At 57.1% G+C, this 15805-nt stretch overlaps 1 protein-coding gene across 5 annotated transcripts; it reads left to right on the forward strand.

Annotated features, from left to right (window-relative positions):
* Nucleotides 1-2628: 2628 nt before the first annotated feature.
* Nucleotides 2629-15384, forward strand: CAPN10 (calpain 10). Of its 5 annotated transcripts, none has more exons than XM_079134882.1 (12): nucleotides 2630-2924; nucleotides 5654-5785; nucleotides 7374-7570; nucleotides 8348-8568; nucleotides 10106-10247; nucleotides 10783-10949; nucleotides 11094-11371; nucleotides 12125-12327; nucleotides 12450-12711; nucleotides 14352-14551; nucleotides 14782-14827; nucleotides 15031-15384. In XM_079134882.1, the coding sequence occupies exons 1-12, from the start codon at nucleotides 2784-2786 to the stop codon at nucleotides 15058-15060; spliced, it is 2019 nt and encodes a 672-aa protein (XP_078991008.1). In that variant the 5' UTR covers nucleotides 2630-2783; the 3' UTR covers nucleotides 15061-15384. The 5 variants fall into 5 exon arrangements, with proteins under 5 accessions (XP_078991009.1, XP_078991008.1, XP_078991010.1 ...); XM_079134884.1 differs by having other exon boundaries at nucleotides 2785-2924; nucleotides 7498-7570; XM_079134885.1 differs by lacking the exon at nucleotides 2630-2924 and adding an exon at nucleotides 2952-3237 and having other exon boundaries at nucleotides 7498-7570.
* The last annotated feature ends 421 nt before the right edge of the window (nucleotides 15385-15805 follow it).

The raw sequence follows: 15805 nt of genomic DNA on the forward strand, positions 1-15805 counted from the left end.
CACTCCAACCACACAAGCTGTTATCTGCAGGCAGAAGAGAATGTATGCTCCTGTGTCTTCTGTGGATGGGGGAAAGACCTTCCAGCAGCCCCCAGACTGCTCCTTGTCTCACTGCCGAGTTGGGGCATATGGTCCTTTCTGAACTTCTGGCCTTGAAGCTGAGAAGAGGTCGAATTCCCCAGACAACTTAGCTACCAGAAATCAAACAACTGAGACCAGGGTTCTTGTTGGTAGAGGAGACAGCAGCAGTGTGGGGGATACGTAGAACATGGCAGTCTCCCAGAAAGGTTGTGCTTTCAATGCAGTACATGTCCCTCTTTTCCTCTGGCTGTGTCTCTCACTGGGTACCTCAGCTCTAGGTTTGCCATTTACTTCCCCTTATCCACTTAACTATGAGCAATTTGCAGGCAGGACACTTGTTTTCAATCTCTATGTCCATGAGAATGTCATGACCAGTGAGAGAAACGCCCAGATACTGCCCACCAAACAGATGGAGATAGGAAGGTTCAGCAGAAGACCCTCTGGCTAGGGCAGTGGGAGCATCTCTTGAAAAATATGGGCAGACATCCTGGCAAAACAAGTGGGGGCAGCATGATGGACCAGGAAGGCAGAATTCAGATTCCTTGACACCAGGGGCTTGGGAAGGAAGTGTTGTATGCTTCAGACACAGTCCTCTGCTGGAAAGGGGATCGCCATGGAGAACGCTATAGCCTGATGGTTCCTCATCTTGGAACCCTCAGACAACACAATGATGAGGTGTTCCTTCCCTGTGTTAAGGCTCTAAGACTTTAAATAAACATCTCAGTTTCAGAGCCCACAGTTTTGAGGACTAGCATGAAAAACCATCACCCCAGGCTGCTTCCAACCCCTCCTAGTACCCCAGGAGCCAGGGACCCACTCTGTTCAGGACTGGGGGTGGAACAGCTGAGGGAGCATCTCTGTACCCTGAGAGAGTAGATAGGCCCACGGGGCATAAAGGGAAGAATGTGGGAAGATCAGAGTTGTCCTGATGCCACCTCTAGCTAAAGTAGAAGCAATGCCCGTCACTCACTCATCCTGCAGGCCTGGGTTGCTACCTACTCAGCACCAGCAGTCTCCTGGTCCTTTCCAGACCCTGGGAATCTGGCTGTGGGCATAGGCCCAACCCTGGATGCAGATGTGGTCACGGAAAGCTGCTTGCTCTTCTGAGCTTGTCAACATGGGTGAATGGCACAGCAAGCCTCAGATGAGTCTGGATCCAGGTTAGCCTCAGTTCTGTTGACTACTCAGGGTAAACCAGTTGCTCAGCACTTAGGATAGGGAAGAGATTTGTCTTTTACTCCTCTAGGATCCCCAAGTGAGACAGAGCCCAGGTCCTTCCTGATTCCTTTCAGGTCTGCTGCAGCCACCAGCCAGACAAGAGTCAGCATCATAAGTGCTGAAGGAGCAAAAAGCATCCCAGAGAGGGACTGGGCTATGTGGTCACTACCTCTTCTAGAACCTCCACAAGGAGATGAGTATGCTGGGTCCCAAACCACGGGGAGACTGGCGAGGTCAAGGTAGCACAGCCTCATGGCACATGGAACACTGTTGCCAATGCAGGTCCTGCTCCGTCTCTCACTGGGAAGTTGCAGCTGTCGCGGGAATCTGGGACTCCAAGGCAGACAGAAGTTAAGGGCAGGGGCCCTGGGCCAGGTTCAGTTTCTCTTCCAGCACTAGGGACTTTTCTTATCTCGCTGCAGGAAAACTGTTCTGACTACCTTTCAGATTCCAAGCCCGAATAAAGTAGCCTGAAAAGGCAAAATCTGAGCCGCACTACCAGGAGCAGACGGTTGTCACTAGAATGGGGGCCCTCTTCTTCTCCACTGCCTGACCCTATGCTTCAGCTTCCACGAAGCGGGCTTCCTTCCTGGCAATGGGCAGACTGGAACTGCAGCAAGGGGGAATCCTCGAGACGGTCGTGAGGTGTCTGCCCTCGCTTCCCCGTGGCAGGGAGCTGGCATGAGCTGTAACTGCACGTTCCCATCACTATGCAGCCACCAAGACCAGACGCCCGGCCATCTGCGTACCCAGAGAACACTGCGGCCGCATTCCCTGCCCCTCTAGACCCCAGAGGGTCCGACCCCAACTGCCTAGAGACAAACGCCAAGCCCCTCAGCGCGCTCGTCCGCCAGGACCCCTAGGCACAGCCCCAGCAGTTTTGGACACCAGTTTTGCGGTCGAGGGTACACAACCCGCCCAGGTAAGTTCTCTTTGATTTCTCCCAACAAGCGGAAGCCCCGACAGGCGCAGCCGCAATAGCTGCGGAAGGAGAGGCGCATTCTGGGAAGGAGAGGCGCATTCTGGGAGCAGTGTTGTATGCTGGGATTTGTAGTCCGCGGCTCTACCTCGACCAATAACTCCAAGAGCTCGAGTTCGAGAAGCCGGGCTCACCGTCGCGAGGGCAAAATTCCCGCCGGCCCTGGGTGGCTGAGCCTCGGTCAGCGCGGTTCCAGCTCCCGCTGGCTCCGGGAGAATGACAGCAGGAGCGACGGCGCAGCCTCGCGAGACCCGAGCCCGGAAGTTCCCCCCGCCGCGCTCGGAAGTACGGCTCGCACTTGCCAACGCTCGCGCGCGATTGGGGGGCGGCGTCATCTGACCTGAGCGACGCGCCTGATTGGCTGCAGCCGTTACCTGGCGACGGAGCGGGAGGGCTGCGCGGCGGGGTTGGCACCTGCAGGTCCCGCGGGCGCGGCAGGCGGTGGGTAGCTGCGGCGGCGGCGGCCCGGCCCGCGGGCTGCAGATGGGAGCCCAGGGCGCTGAAGATGCTGGCGGGCCGGGGCGAGGCGCCGGCGCGGGAGCTCTTCCGGGACGCCGCGTTCCCCGCCTCCGACTCGTCGCTCTTTTTCAACTTGTCCACGCCGCTGGCCCAGTTCCGGGAGGACATCACGTGGAGGCGGCCCCAGGTGGGGCCCGGCCGGGGCAGGGCTCGGGCGGGTGCGGCGGGCGGCCGGCGCGCGCCTAGCACCCCTCCGGTGGGCCGGGGACGAGCTAGGTCCCCAGAGAGCCAGGCGGGGTGCCGCCCCACCTGCGGACCTCTGCTCCGGCGAAGCTGGAGCCAGTCCAGCAGAGCGCTTCTCAGAGGCGTCCAGTGGGACTTGGCCCCGGGGCGTTCGTACCAAGAGGAGGCTTTAGTTAGAGGACGTCGTTCCGGTATGCAGGAGAAGAGAGTGGAAAGCATGGTTTGCAGTTCGATTCCACCACGTACACACGGGCAGTGTAAGCGCCGCATATCGCCGCCGGGTCCCCTCGTGATCCCCCACAGGGATCAACCTGCCTTTGCTCCCACAGACTCGGCATTCTAGACACCCATGCCCAGAGGTGATGCACAGCAGAAGTTGGATCGTTGTGGTTAACCAGAGCATGTTGGAACAGCCACGGACCGCGTGGCCGTTGTCATGCACATCCCAGGACTCTGGTGAACGTAGAACCATTGCAAAGTGCGCAGAAAAGTTCGGGTCAGCTAGAGTTTCCAAATCAGTTGAAAAATTTGTCTCAGTTCAGTTGAAGAACTTGCCCTACAGGTGCAGGTTGTTTGATTGATCTGGAGGCTCAAGGCACAAGAAGAGGTGAGGTGTTTTAACAGATGAAAAACCCAGCCCCTCCTTGTTTTCTCTGGAGGGGCTTCTTTCTCCGGCTTCCAGTCTGCATGCCGCTTTTGGCTGCAAACCTTCCTGTTCTGTTGCTTTTGTGACTGCTACTCACAGGCGGTGAGGGTCCCTTGTGCCCTCCTGGAAGAGCCAGGCTAAGCCTATAAAGCAACACTGCGGTAGAAGTTCAGTTTTGGATTTTGTGCTTATGCATTTTATTTTAAACATTTTTACGTAGCAACTCGAAGCTACAGCCTAGGCTTTATTGATATGTTTAGAAGTGGTTTATCCATTGAGGGCCTGGGGAACAAACTTCCCCACGTGGATGTATTCCTAGTGGAGACATCTGGATGGTCACCAGCCCTTAGAGTGGGGACTTCTTGACTGGCGACTGAGGTGGCTTTAACAAGCAGCCTAGTTTTCTTGGACAACACTGAGCAGGTCTGGGAAGAGGCAAGGGCCAGATCATGAAGAACCATGTAAATCATGCCCTTGGAATTTGGGGTTTATTAAAATGCAGTTTAGGTGCAATGAGCACCAGTAGAGAGTTTTTGATAGAGGAGTGATTCTATGGACTTACGTTTTTAGAAGTTCATTTGTTGGGCACTGGAGCAGAGTATGACAGGGTGGCATTAAAAGGTGTTTAATAGCTTTTTATTCTTTTATGGCAGATTTTAAAATATCATAACTGTATTGAGTCCGTCATCTATTCATAATGATAACAGTAGTCAACAAGAAAGAAGCAGAACTGGGAAAGAAAGAAGCTCAGTGGTGCTCCAGGGCAGGAGGCTGGTTGCCAGGGCAGTAGTGCATGCGGCTCTTGCAGGAGGCTCTGGTGAAGGTGCAGCAGTAGCAAGGCTTGGGAGTAGAAGGAGGAGGGGGCTAGACAGGCTGTAGTGACTGATGAAGTAGATGATGGAGGAATCATCTGACCTGAGAAACTGGTTGGTGGTGGTCCAGGGGAGAGACTAGGGTGCTCTGGAATTGGGTTTACCTCCCATGTTCAGGTGGAGCTATCAGGAAGAACTGGGCTAGAGGCCTCTTTCTGGATATTGGAGCAAAATGGGTGATTTGCCTCTGGTCCAATGCCTGGAAGAGCATCTCAAGAGGGAGTTTGGGTAGTGAAGGGGGCTGAGGCTGAGCCCAAGGAGACCGAAGGTGTTGTATGTGGGGCAAGCAGGTGCCTGACAGGCATGAGAAGCAGCAGGCTGTGAGGGGAGAGGGCTGGAGGAGCATGTAGATCATGGGAACCAAGAGGACTTGCAGCTCTTCAGGGGATGGGGGACAGCCGGCTGTGGTAGGTGCTGTCAGAAGTGACACCATGGAGGTGACTTGATGGAGACATTAGGGGCATGATTGACAGCCTAGCAGGGCCTGTGTTGAGCATGAGGGAGGAAGGACACAGGGACAGCAGTGCTCCTGAGGAGGTCATTGGGGAAGGGACTGTGATGCTGAGGGACAACGTTTTAAAGACAGTGCCCCCACCTTATGCCTAGGAGTAAATGGCAGGAGGGATCTGACTAGTGGCTTCCAATGAAGCAGGAGGGAGGTCAGCAGCTCAGGAGCATGAACAAGGGCAGCATAAACATTTTGTGACCTGAGGGAGAAAGGACAGGTGTGAGATGGTCTTGGGGTGTGGGAAATTGAGCCTTTTGGGGAAATGGTAAGGTTCCCACCAGTCTGGAGGACCCTGTGGAGGCTTGCTATTGTTAATTTATGAAGTGGAACTGTTTTCTAAACCCGTTCTTAGTTATTTGGAGAAAGGGTATGGTTGGGTTCAGCTGGAGTTGGGGTTTTGCCAATAGATAAGGTGGGTAGAGATAGACACTCCTGAGTCTGAACTGGACCCTTGAATTTGATAGAAGATAGGAGGTCTTAAAGGATAATGGCTGGAGAAGCCAGCCGTCCCCCCCAGATCCTCATGTTGGGTGGGGAAACTCAGATGGTCCGAAAGCCCCTCCTAGCCCATCACCTGGGTCCTTGTGCTCCGCCCTTGACTACAGGTATCAGGCTTATGCTAACATTGGATATCTTCTTCACTTCAGGACATTTGTGCTGCGCCCCGGCTATTCCCAGATAACGCATGGGAAGGACAGGTGAAGCAGGGGCTGCTGGGCGACTGCTGGTTCCTGTGTGCCTGTGCTGTCCTACAGAAGAGTCGGCACCTCTTAGACCAGGTATGGGGCGCCTAGCCCAGGATCGTGACCGTGCAGGCTTCCTTGTCCTGCCTGCCAAACACAGGAAGCTCCTTCAGGAGCATGACCCTGCTGCAGGGGCTCTGTGGCTGCGCAGCAGGATTAGTGGGACACTCGAGGGCTCCAAGGCCACGAGTGACAACCTGCCTGTCCCCATCATGCAGGAGTGAACCAGATCTGGAGTCTCTGCCCTGCTCTGAGATCTCCTGAGTCCTGGGTTCTCCATTTGGCCAGAGCCACACACTTGGGATAAAAAGACACGTACTGGCTGTTTTCATCAACCTTAGAGAAAGAAAGATTTATTTTGGCTCACGTTTCAGAGGTTTCAGCCCACAGTTAGCTGGCTCTCTTGCTCTGGGCCTGAGGCGAGGCAGAACATCCCATGCAAGGGTATGGCAAAGCAAACCTTCCTTGGTGCAGCCAGGAAGTGGGCAGGGGAGAACACCACCTCCCAGTATTGCCATCAGATATGGATCTCAGTGGATAAGCATGCTGACCAGGTCAGTGCTCTCATGGTCCAGTCACCTCTGAACACGGCTGCACGGGTGACCAGCCTTCAACATGTGAGGCTCTGAGGAACACGTCATACCCACACCACACCAGCCTAGCTAGGCCAGGGTCAGAAGGAGGGTCCTGTGTGACTGGTTTGGCATCTTTTTCTGTAACTCATTGACCCCTGTACTGGGGATCGAACCCCAAAATGCTCTGCCACTGAGCTACACCTCTGCCCTTATTTTTCTGTTAGAGACAGGGCCTTGCTGAGTTGACCAGGCTGGCCTTGAACTTCCTGCCCTTCCGCCTTAGCCTCCTGAGTCATTGGGGTTATAGACCTGTGCTGCAACGCCCAGCTGATGTTTTTAACAGTTTTAAATGTGAAAGCGTGAGAGGTAAAACTGTTCTGGCAGATGCCACAACACTGACGCCCGTGCAGATTTTCCCTGCCCTTGCTGCTTCAGGTGTGTTTTGGCGCTCATACCTCTCATGCCTCTCCTCTGTGCAGCCCTGCTGGCTTTGACCCTTCCTTCAGGACAGGTGCTGGTCCTCTGGTCATCACATTCTGGCCCCTGAGTGGTGGAGCCAGTGCCTTACCAAGTCTGCCGGTGCAGATCCCGCACCTTCTAGCACTGTGTCAGATTTTGAAGTCCCAAGAACCAGGAGTGGGCACAGTGGGTTTAGCTGCAGCAGGGCCACTAGGCCCTTGGGACCTGCTATTTACAGCTAGTTCTGTTGAGAGTTGAGTCACTTGTACTTGCCAAAGTCAGTTGGTTTGGATTCAGGTTTTACAGTTGACCATAAAACATAATGGTTGATTTTAAAAAAAAAAAAAAAAAAAACCACTTTGGAGGATGCTGTGTTCCTGCATGCAGTCCTAAAATATTCAGATGGAAAGTCTATGCATGTTTCTTCTGGTGGTTGAGTTTGCAGTGAGCAGGGGTGGACACAGGTGCAGATCACTGAGCCCTTGCACTTTGCAGGCACCTGTGCTTGCTGGGCACCCTGTGGTCAGGATGCTGGGGCTCAGTGCTGCTTGTCTCTCATGTTCTGCTCTTCCTTCCTCTGTGCACGGTAGGTCTTCCCTCCAGGACAGCCAAGCTGGTCTGACCAGACGTACTGTGGCCTCTTCACCTGTCGAATTTGGCAGTTTGGACAATGGGAGGAGGTGACCATTGATGACCGTCTGCCTTGTCTTGCAGGGAGACTCTGCTTCTCCCGCTGCCAGAGAGAGGATGTGTTCTGGCTTCCCTTGCTGGAAAAGGTCTATGCCAAGTACGTGGGTCGTACTGAGCCTCAGGCCCAGGCTGGACAGCTGTGGGGCCTGGGCTGCCCCAGAGGCCCCTCTGTGCCACTCAGGGCCACAGAGCACTTTGCAGCCCTCAGGGTCTGGCAGCCAGGCCTGGGGGCCAAGGGGCAGGTTCTGCCCGGGGCCCGTGGCTGTCCCTGGTCCTGTTCTCTCTTCCCTCCCCTCGTCTCAGGCCAGGGGGAGGCTTCACTCTGCAGGGAGAAAGGGAGATATGCCTTTCACTCTCTCAAACTTGGCTGGAAAGTGCTTTCGCATCCTTGTCCTTGAACACCCAGGACAGGTGGCCTCTGCACAGCTGTTGGGGAGGAGCGAGCCACCTGAGTGTGGCAGCACTTGCTTGTCACAGTCCTCCTTGCGAGTCCTGACTGCATAGCTTCTCTTAGATCATGATGGTTAGCAACTTGCTGAAGGAACTGACCCAGAGGCATTTGAGAGAGAGATACTGGGAAAGACTGGCCAGGAGAGTCATTGATGTTGGTGGGCGTGGATGAGCTCCTTGGATGAGGGCACTGGGGTTTCTGCACCTCCTCTTGCTTTACACTCTGCCCTCACTGGAGGCCAGAAGGTTTCTGCACATGGGCAGAGGACCCCTGAGAAAGTTGATTGGCATGTGCAGACGAGACCAAGTCTAGACTTGGTGAAGACTGCAGTAGGAAGCAGAGGCGGGACTCGAGATGCAAGGGAGTGGGGAGTGCAAGGTCCACTCATGGTGGACTCCACTCCATGATGCTGTGGTCCCCTAGGGTCTGTGGGTCCTATGAACACCTGTGGGCAGGGCAGGTGGCAGATGCCCTCGTGGACTTAACTGGCGGCCTGGCAGAAAGGTGGAGCCTGAAGGACTTAGCAGGAACCAGTGGCCAGCAGGACAGACCTGGTCGTGACTGGGAACAGAGGACATGTCGGCAGCTGCTCCGCCTGAAGGACCGGTGTCTGATCAGCTGCTCAGTGCTCAGCCCCCGAGCTGGTAAGGCGAGTGGCTGCAGGCCCCTCACTGCCTACCTCGATGTCCCGAGCACATGCCCATCGCCTACTGTCCCTTCTCCAGAGAGAGGTCCCTCTTCCCTCAGCCAGTCTATTCAGCTAGAGCAAGGCAGAACCTACATGGTTGTGTCCTGCAAAGCTGAGGCTGATCACCTTCACCATCCGCCCAACTAGTGACCCTGCAAAATCCAAACTGTTTTCCATTTTAATGAAATTTATTAAGGCTCTTTAAGGGGCATTTGTTTATAGAAAAGTCACCTACGTGTAACTAACCGCCTGTGAGTTCTCCAGGTACTTTTTTTTTTTTTTCATAAACATGCATGTTTTCTGGGTTTTTTTGTACAGGGATGGAGCTCAGGGGCACTCAACCACTGAACCACCTCCCCAGCTCTGTTTTGTATTTTATTTAGAGATGGGGTCTTCCTGAGCTGCTTAGCGCCTTGCGTTGCTGAGGCTGGCTTTGAACTCTTGATCCTCCTGCCTCAGCCTCCCAAGCTGCTAGGATTATAGGTGTGCACCATTGTGCCCAGCTTCTGTTCTGTTTTTCTTGTATGCCTTTGCTGTGCTGTTATATGAATGTGGTCAATGTTTTATTTTGTTAATGGACTTGACAAGGTTTTCTTAATCCTCCCTTTAATTTTGGATGTTTAAGGTCTTGTTGTTTATCATAAACAATACTTCAGTGAGCAGTGAGCATCTTTATGATTCTTATTTAGGTGTGGAATTATTTTTCATAATGATTTTGGTTTAAAATATGAACATCAGCATAGACCGAAACATGTTGGCAGTCATGTTGCTCCAGCCAGTGTCTGAGGGTTGTGAGGTGCTGGTCTGGCCCCTGAGACTCCCTCTGAGACATCAGCTCCCTGGAGTTGTTAGCTTGGGACCACCCCAGTGTGGTAGGGCTGATTCCTGGCACTTCTGGCTCTGCCCCAGCCCCTGCAAAGAACTGCTGGAGCCCCCTGAAGTGGCAGGGGCTGGGGCACAGGGAGCCCAAGAGTGGCAGCTGCAGTACCTTCTAAGCCAAGCCCTGAAGTCATTCCAGCAGTCCTTTCCCCTCTCTGGACAACTACCCTGACTCCTCCATGCAGCTTCCATGTGTCCCGTGGTCTCACCAGGTAGAGCCACGTCTGGGCTTCCAGTCCTCCCTGCTGTCTCGGTCCAAATGGCCCTGCTTCCAGCTGACTCTGCAACTGTTCTGGCAATTGCAGGCCGGTCAGTGGTGGTGTAGTGGTAGCAGTGGGGTCCTTCCCTGATGTGTGGTGACAGCTGAGGTCTGGGACAGGAGTGGCTTGCACAGGGAGCCAGTGCCCACCTGGCTCTTCACACAGCACAGCCTGCTGCTGAAGACTCCTGAGCTAACTGGCCTGCAGTTAGGAGTGAATCTCCCGTGGTCCTGGGCCTTCCCGGTAGCCTTGGCTGGTGGGCTGGAACGTCTCCAACAGGGAGGCAGGGACCCATGTGTTCTCTCTGTGGGGACTGTGTGTTGCTGTTCCTGTACCTGGCTCTGCCTCACGCAGGGGCCAGGGATCTGGGGGAGTTCCACGCCTTCATTGTCTCAGATCTGCGGGAGCTCCAGAGTCGAGCTGGCCAGGGCATCCTGCTGCTGCGGATTCTGAACCCCTGGGGCCGGCACTGCTGGCAGGGACTCTGGAGAGAAGGGTGAGTGCCAGGAGGAGGGGCCGTGAGACCCTGTGGGTTCCTTGGGGGTCCAGCTGTCAGTACAGTGCTTGTGTCTGGCAAGGCCTGCTTGGCCCCTCCTCTCCCACTGTGCTCAGGGCCTCAGGGAGTTCTTGGGAGGTGTGGCACCACAGCGACTTAGGTCTGGGGGAACCCGCAGACCCACGAGCAGGAACTTGGTTTAAAGACCCAGTTAAGCCAGGAAGCCCTTGAGACCTGGAGCTCCAGATGATGGTGGCCCTCACAGCCAGGTGCACGTAGCAGCTCCACCTGAGACCACAGGGCACATGTCCTTCTGGGTTGTTCTGTCCAGGAAGACAGTTCAGAGGCAGGAAGCTCCTCTGGGGAAGGGGAGCGGCTCCCGGGAGTGCTGCTGGAGGGAGGGCCCCTCACTTCAGGAGGCATCTCGACACAGGAGGGGCCCAAGAAGTGGGATCATGGGGGCTGCCAGAAATGGGGGACTCTCAGACCCCCAGCTGATGCTGCCAGCTCTTCCCTGAAATGAGGCTCCTTGCAGGGGTGAAGGGTGGAGCCAGGTGGGACCAGCTGAGGAGTCTGAGCTGCTGTCTCAGCTCCAGGACGGGGAGTTCTGGGTGGAGGAAGAGGAATTCCTCAGGGAGTTTGAGGAGGTCACCATTGGCTACCCAGTCACAGAGGCCGGCCACCTACAGAGTCTTTACACAGGTAGGGCAAGCAGGGGGGTGAGTCCCACGTGGGCACCTCCCTTGCCCAGGCCCCACTAACTGACTCATCCTGGGAGGGCCTCCCACCATGGCCTGTGGGTACAGCAGGGCTGTCCCAGAGCTGACATGGGTTCTTTCCTGCCAGAGAAGACGCTGTGCCACGCACAGGCGCTGCCTGGTGCCTGGGTCGTGGGGCAGTCAGCTGGAGGTTGCCGCAACAACAGCTGCTTTCCCTGCAACCCCAAGTACTGGCTGAGGCTCTCGGAACCCAGTGAGCTGTGTGTGGCTGTTCTGCAGAGACCCAGGAAGCACCCAGCAGGCAGGGCCCGGGCACTGGTGGGCCGTGGCCCTGCCCCATCAAGCCTCCTGGCCAAGGACTACCAGGCCAAGGACTACCAGGCCGTGGGCCTGCACATCTGGAAGGTGAATGCTGTGGGGACAGGCCTGCACGCTGGCACTCTGCCCAGGGCCCTGTCTCGCACCTGCTTGGCTGTTGTGGGCTTTCACACTCTGGTCTTCCACAGCCCAGCTGAGCTGAGGCCCTCCAGCTCTACCCCTGTGCCTCAATGGCCAGAGAAGAGCAGGACAGCAACCAGGGGGAGAGGCTGTAGGAGCTGTCCACAGTGCCTGCTGGGCTCTGCTTTCCAGTAGAGGAGCTCTGCAGCCCGCCAGCGGCCCCTCTGCCTCTGCCTCCTCCCTCAGTCCCTTCCCTGCATCACGGGGATGGTGACACTGATCTTTAGCCTTGTGGACTGCTCTGAGGCTCTGTCACACTCAGCTACTAGATCATAAAACTGTTTCCTGGAAGACTGGCTGGGCCAGGAGCTGCTGCCTCTCTGCTTGCCATAGGGTGTGACAGCTCACACCTCTGTTCCCTGGCCCTTTGTGGGCATGGCTGCATTATAGTCCTTTCCTCTTGCAAAGAAAGGAATGAGCCTTTTCCCATAGTCCCCAAGCATTGCTGGCCAGGGACCTTTTTGAGCACAGACCCATGTAGATTTGTTTTCTTGTGCCAGGGCTCAGGGAAGCCCTGGGTCTGACATTTCCAGCTGGCCTGAGAGGGTGCAGGTGCTGGCGGACTGTCACCTGTTAGCCCCGGAGACCTTTCTGTCTGAGCAGGGAAGCAGGAGTTGGGCACTGGGCTCTCATACTGTGCTTCTGCCTGCCCTCTTGTAGGTGGAGAAACGGCGGGTCAGCCTGCCCAGAATCCTGTCTACCCCCCCTGTGGCCGGCACCGTGTGTCATGCATATGACCGTGAGGTCCATCTACACTGTGAGCTCTCCCCTGGGTACTACCTGGCTGTCCCCAGCACCTTCCTGAAGGACATGCCAGGGCAGTTCCTGCTCCGAGTCTTCTCCACAGGCAAGATCTCCCTCAGGTGAGGAGCGAGTAGCAACTAGGAACAAGGGCTCATCCAGGGGTGGGACTCTGGCAGCTTACTTGGGTCGGGCACGTTCCTCAGACAGCTGCCAGCACCCTTCTGTGCTTGTCCCTCAACAGTGCTGTCAGGCCAGTGGCCAAGGGCGCTTCCCCTGGGGCAGCCCTGCCTGCTGGCGAGTGGGAGACCTTGCAGCTGCGGGGCTGCTGGAGAGCAGGCCAGACAGCAGGGGGCAGCAGGAACTTTGCCTCCTACCTCTGCAACCCCTGCCTCCCTTTCTCCGTCCCTGCGGGCTCTGGTCCCCGCTGCATCCGAATCACCCTGCACCAGCACTGCCAGCTCAGTGACAGCCAGCTGCACCCCATTGGCTTCCATGTTTTCCAGGTGAGCTCCTCAGCAGGGGACGGGTACAGGGGAGGCCCCAGAGAACCTGCGTCTGTCCCATGTTGTCCCAGCAGCCAGCTGCCTGGGAGGCAGAGCCTGGGCTACATCGCTTGGGCACATCGACCCAGCTGTCTGGTCTCACAGGAGGCTTGCCTCTGGGTTTCCTAGGCTGTATTTGCTGGGGTCAGCCCAGGTGGCCCTTGGCCACTCACCTTGGTTGAGAACTTCTTGTGTCCTGGGGTCAGTTCTCCCTAGAGCCTGGCTCCCACCCCAGGACCCCAGGCCCTGGAGGCTGCTCAGGATTCTGGGCAGAGGCCGGACGTACTCATGCCCCCCGGGAGTAAAGACACGCCCAGGAGTCACCGCAGGTCACACCACCTGCCCCTCCCATGTCACTGATTGCTCTGGGTGGGACCGGCAAGAGGCTGTACCCCAGTGGGTGCCAGTGGAGGTTGGAGAGGCCATGGCCTGGTCTGGTAGAAGGGGTGTATGGGGCCAGAGGAAGGCAGTGGAGAGGCCCTCGCTGAGACAAGGCGACCGCCATGACAGTTTACCTGCTGGCTTGGTGCTGCTACTATGATCAGCAGGCAGAGGATTTCCAGGCGGATGCAAAACCAGGTGGGGGTGCACTCAGGCTGGCAGCTGGAGGCAGCACCTGAAGCTGCAGCAGCCTGCAATGGGGCTCAGCCCTGCCCGGTGAGACAGGAAGGAGGGAGACCTGGAAAGTGACAGTTGCCCCAGCGTCCTTCTGGAGTGGGGGCATCAGTCCAGGTGAGCTGTGAGAGGGGGTAGGGTCAGAAGCAGAGGTCACGCTGAGAGACCTCTCCATGGGCCACTCTGGTGGCCCTGCTGCTCGAGTGGCTGCTCTACCAGCTGCTCTCACCTGCAGGCGGAGCTGGCTCAGCTCCTGCCAGGGATGACTGGGTCTTAAACCTCACCCAGGTGCCTTCCTCGCCTTGCTCTCTCTTACCCCTCCTGCTGAGCCGGGGAGGCACACCTGTAGATCTGTAGTTGGAGGGGGAAGGAGAGGTCGTTTCTCAGGCGTCACAGGCCCTGCGTTCTGTGGGAACAGTTCCAAGCTCCCAGCCCAGGCCGTGCCTGTTCAGGGAGGACGATGGCGGAGGATATCCTGGGCCGTGGGGGTGGGGACACATGGGCCTGTATTGCAGGTGACCTGGGGAAGAGAGTGGGATTTCTGGTTAAGAAGGTCTATGCCCTCCTCTCTGGGGAACCACTGCAGCCCAGAGAACTGGACGAAGACTTCTGGAATCTTGCCCCATGCTACACACTGCTTAGGCCACCAGGAAGGAGCTCAGACCAAAGGACCAGTGCCCAGGGGCCGCCTGTCAGCATTCTGGGGTGGGGTTTGGGCAGTGGTAGGTGTCTACAGCAAAACCGATCTGATGTTCCTTGGGCTTGGGTGCCACTGCCAGGGCCTTCTGGCAAGGGTAACCCAGCCTCAGCAGGAGGTAAGTCCAGTGGGTGGGCCTGGCAGCTCCTCTCCTGAAAAGGGACGCACGTGACTTAGCGGGGCCAGGCATCAGTATCTCATGACACAAGCAGACTGCCTCCCTGGGCCACATGAATGGAGGCTGTTCAGTGCCCCACAGCCTCCCCAGGCCGAGCCCTGCACCCTCCAGGTTCCTGCAGCTGGTGAGAGGCAGGGCGCAGGCCCCCTGCTGCTCCAGGAACCGCTGCTGAGCTGTGTGCCTCATCGCTACGCCCAGGAAGTGAGCCGACTCTGCCTGCTGTCTGCAGGGACCTACAGGGTTGTGCCCTCCACCTACCTGCCTGACACAGAGGGCTCCTTCACAGTGACCATAGCAACCAGAGTGGACAGGTGGGCTCTGGGTCTTGGGGGTGACCAACAAGGGGTCTCGGCACCTTTGCACTCAGCCTTCCCTGTGGTCCGCTGTGCCTGCCCCGCGCACAGGCTACTTCCTGTCATGGGGGGACCTGAGGCAGGCAGGGGTGCCCTGGGACTGCGTGCCCAAGCCTGGGAGGAGGGTCTGGTGGGCGGTGGCCTTTGTGCCAGGCGAGGCCTGGGGCTGACCCGCATTCTGTCCACAGGCGGTCCATTCATAGCCAGGAGACGCTGGGCCAGGTCCTCCAGGAGGTTCGTGACGCCCCTGCCTGGTGCGGTGTGTCTGCCTGTAGCTCTTTGGTGCCTCATGTCCCAGTCCCTCCAGCCCCTCCCAGCTGCCTGAGAGCCACAGGGCAGAGATTCCAGGGACCTAGGGGCTGGGCTGTCACAGTCCCTGGGGGTATTCGGGGAGGCGGCAGGAGCAGCCCCGAGCCGGGCCTCTCCCTCCCTTGCAGGTCTCCCTTACTGCAGTGATGAAGGCCTAGCCGGGGCTCCCCCGAGCCAGCTAGATGGCTGGAGCCGGCACTGAACCTCCAACTGCCGCTCAGCTCTGCAGGGCAGCTGCTCTCAAGCAAGGTGCTCTGTCCTGGAGAGAGGGAGTCCTGGGGTCGCGCAGGTGCTGCAGGAGGGCAGGAACTCCTGTGCCCAAGACCAGGAGATTCCGGGACCCAGCGTCCCTCCCACCTGGTCTTGCCAACTCCAAGCAGAGGCCTGGTACCAGGCAAGTGTGTTGTGCCAGCCGTTGCTGAGAACTCTATTACTTGAAATATTTTTAGGACATGACTTTGTAAATAAACGTGAGCAATTTGTGGGTTGGTCTTCTTCCATGAGGCTCAAGACTGAGCAGGCTACAGGAAGGGGCATGAATGGGTGCTGAGGTGGGGTGAGGACCACATGGGCTCTGGGGTGCTGGGCAAGTCTGGCCTGGAGCTGGGGTGTAGGAGGAGAGGAGTCTGGAGGGGCAGGTACAGGGTGGGCCCCAGGACAGGAGGCAGGAGGGCTCCTATGGAGGAGAGGGGCCCAAGCAGGGTGAAGCCTCCTGAGGGAACACAGAGGCCGATGGACGAGGCAGCGAGAGGAGCCAGGGTGAAGGTGCTGCCTAAGGGTAGCCGCCGGCTCAGACATTGGCAGCAGACATCAAGACAGGGCTCTGCAGGAGGACTGAGGTCCAGGTGCCCCTGTGGGTCTGGACGCACCTGTGCTGTCCGACAGAACACACTTGCAGTTGTT

Source organism: Sciurus vulgaris, assembly GCF_902686455.1.
Source record: "Sciurus vulgaris genome assembly, chromosome: 3".
In the NCBI taxonomy this organism is placed as follows: domain Eukaryota; kingdom Metazoa; phylum Chordata; class Mammalia; order Rodentia; family Sciuridae; genus Sciurus; species Sciurus vulgaris.

Coding starts and splice junctions, on each gene's coding strand:
- CAPN10 (XM_079134882.1), top strand. CDS start 2,784: ATGCTGGCGGGCCGGGGCGAGGCGCCGGCGCGGGAGCTCTTCCGGGAC. Junction 5,786..7,373: donor GTCGGCACCTCTTAGACCAG/GTATGGGGCGCC, acceptor TGTGCACGGTAG/GTCTTCCCTCCAGGACAGCC. Junction 7,571..8,347: donor CTGGAAAAGGTCTATGCCAA/GTACGTGGGTCG, acceptor GTGGTCCCCTAG/GGTCTGTGGGTCCTATGAAC.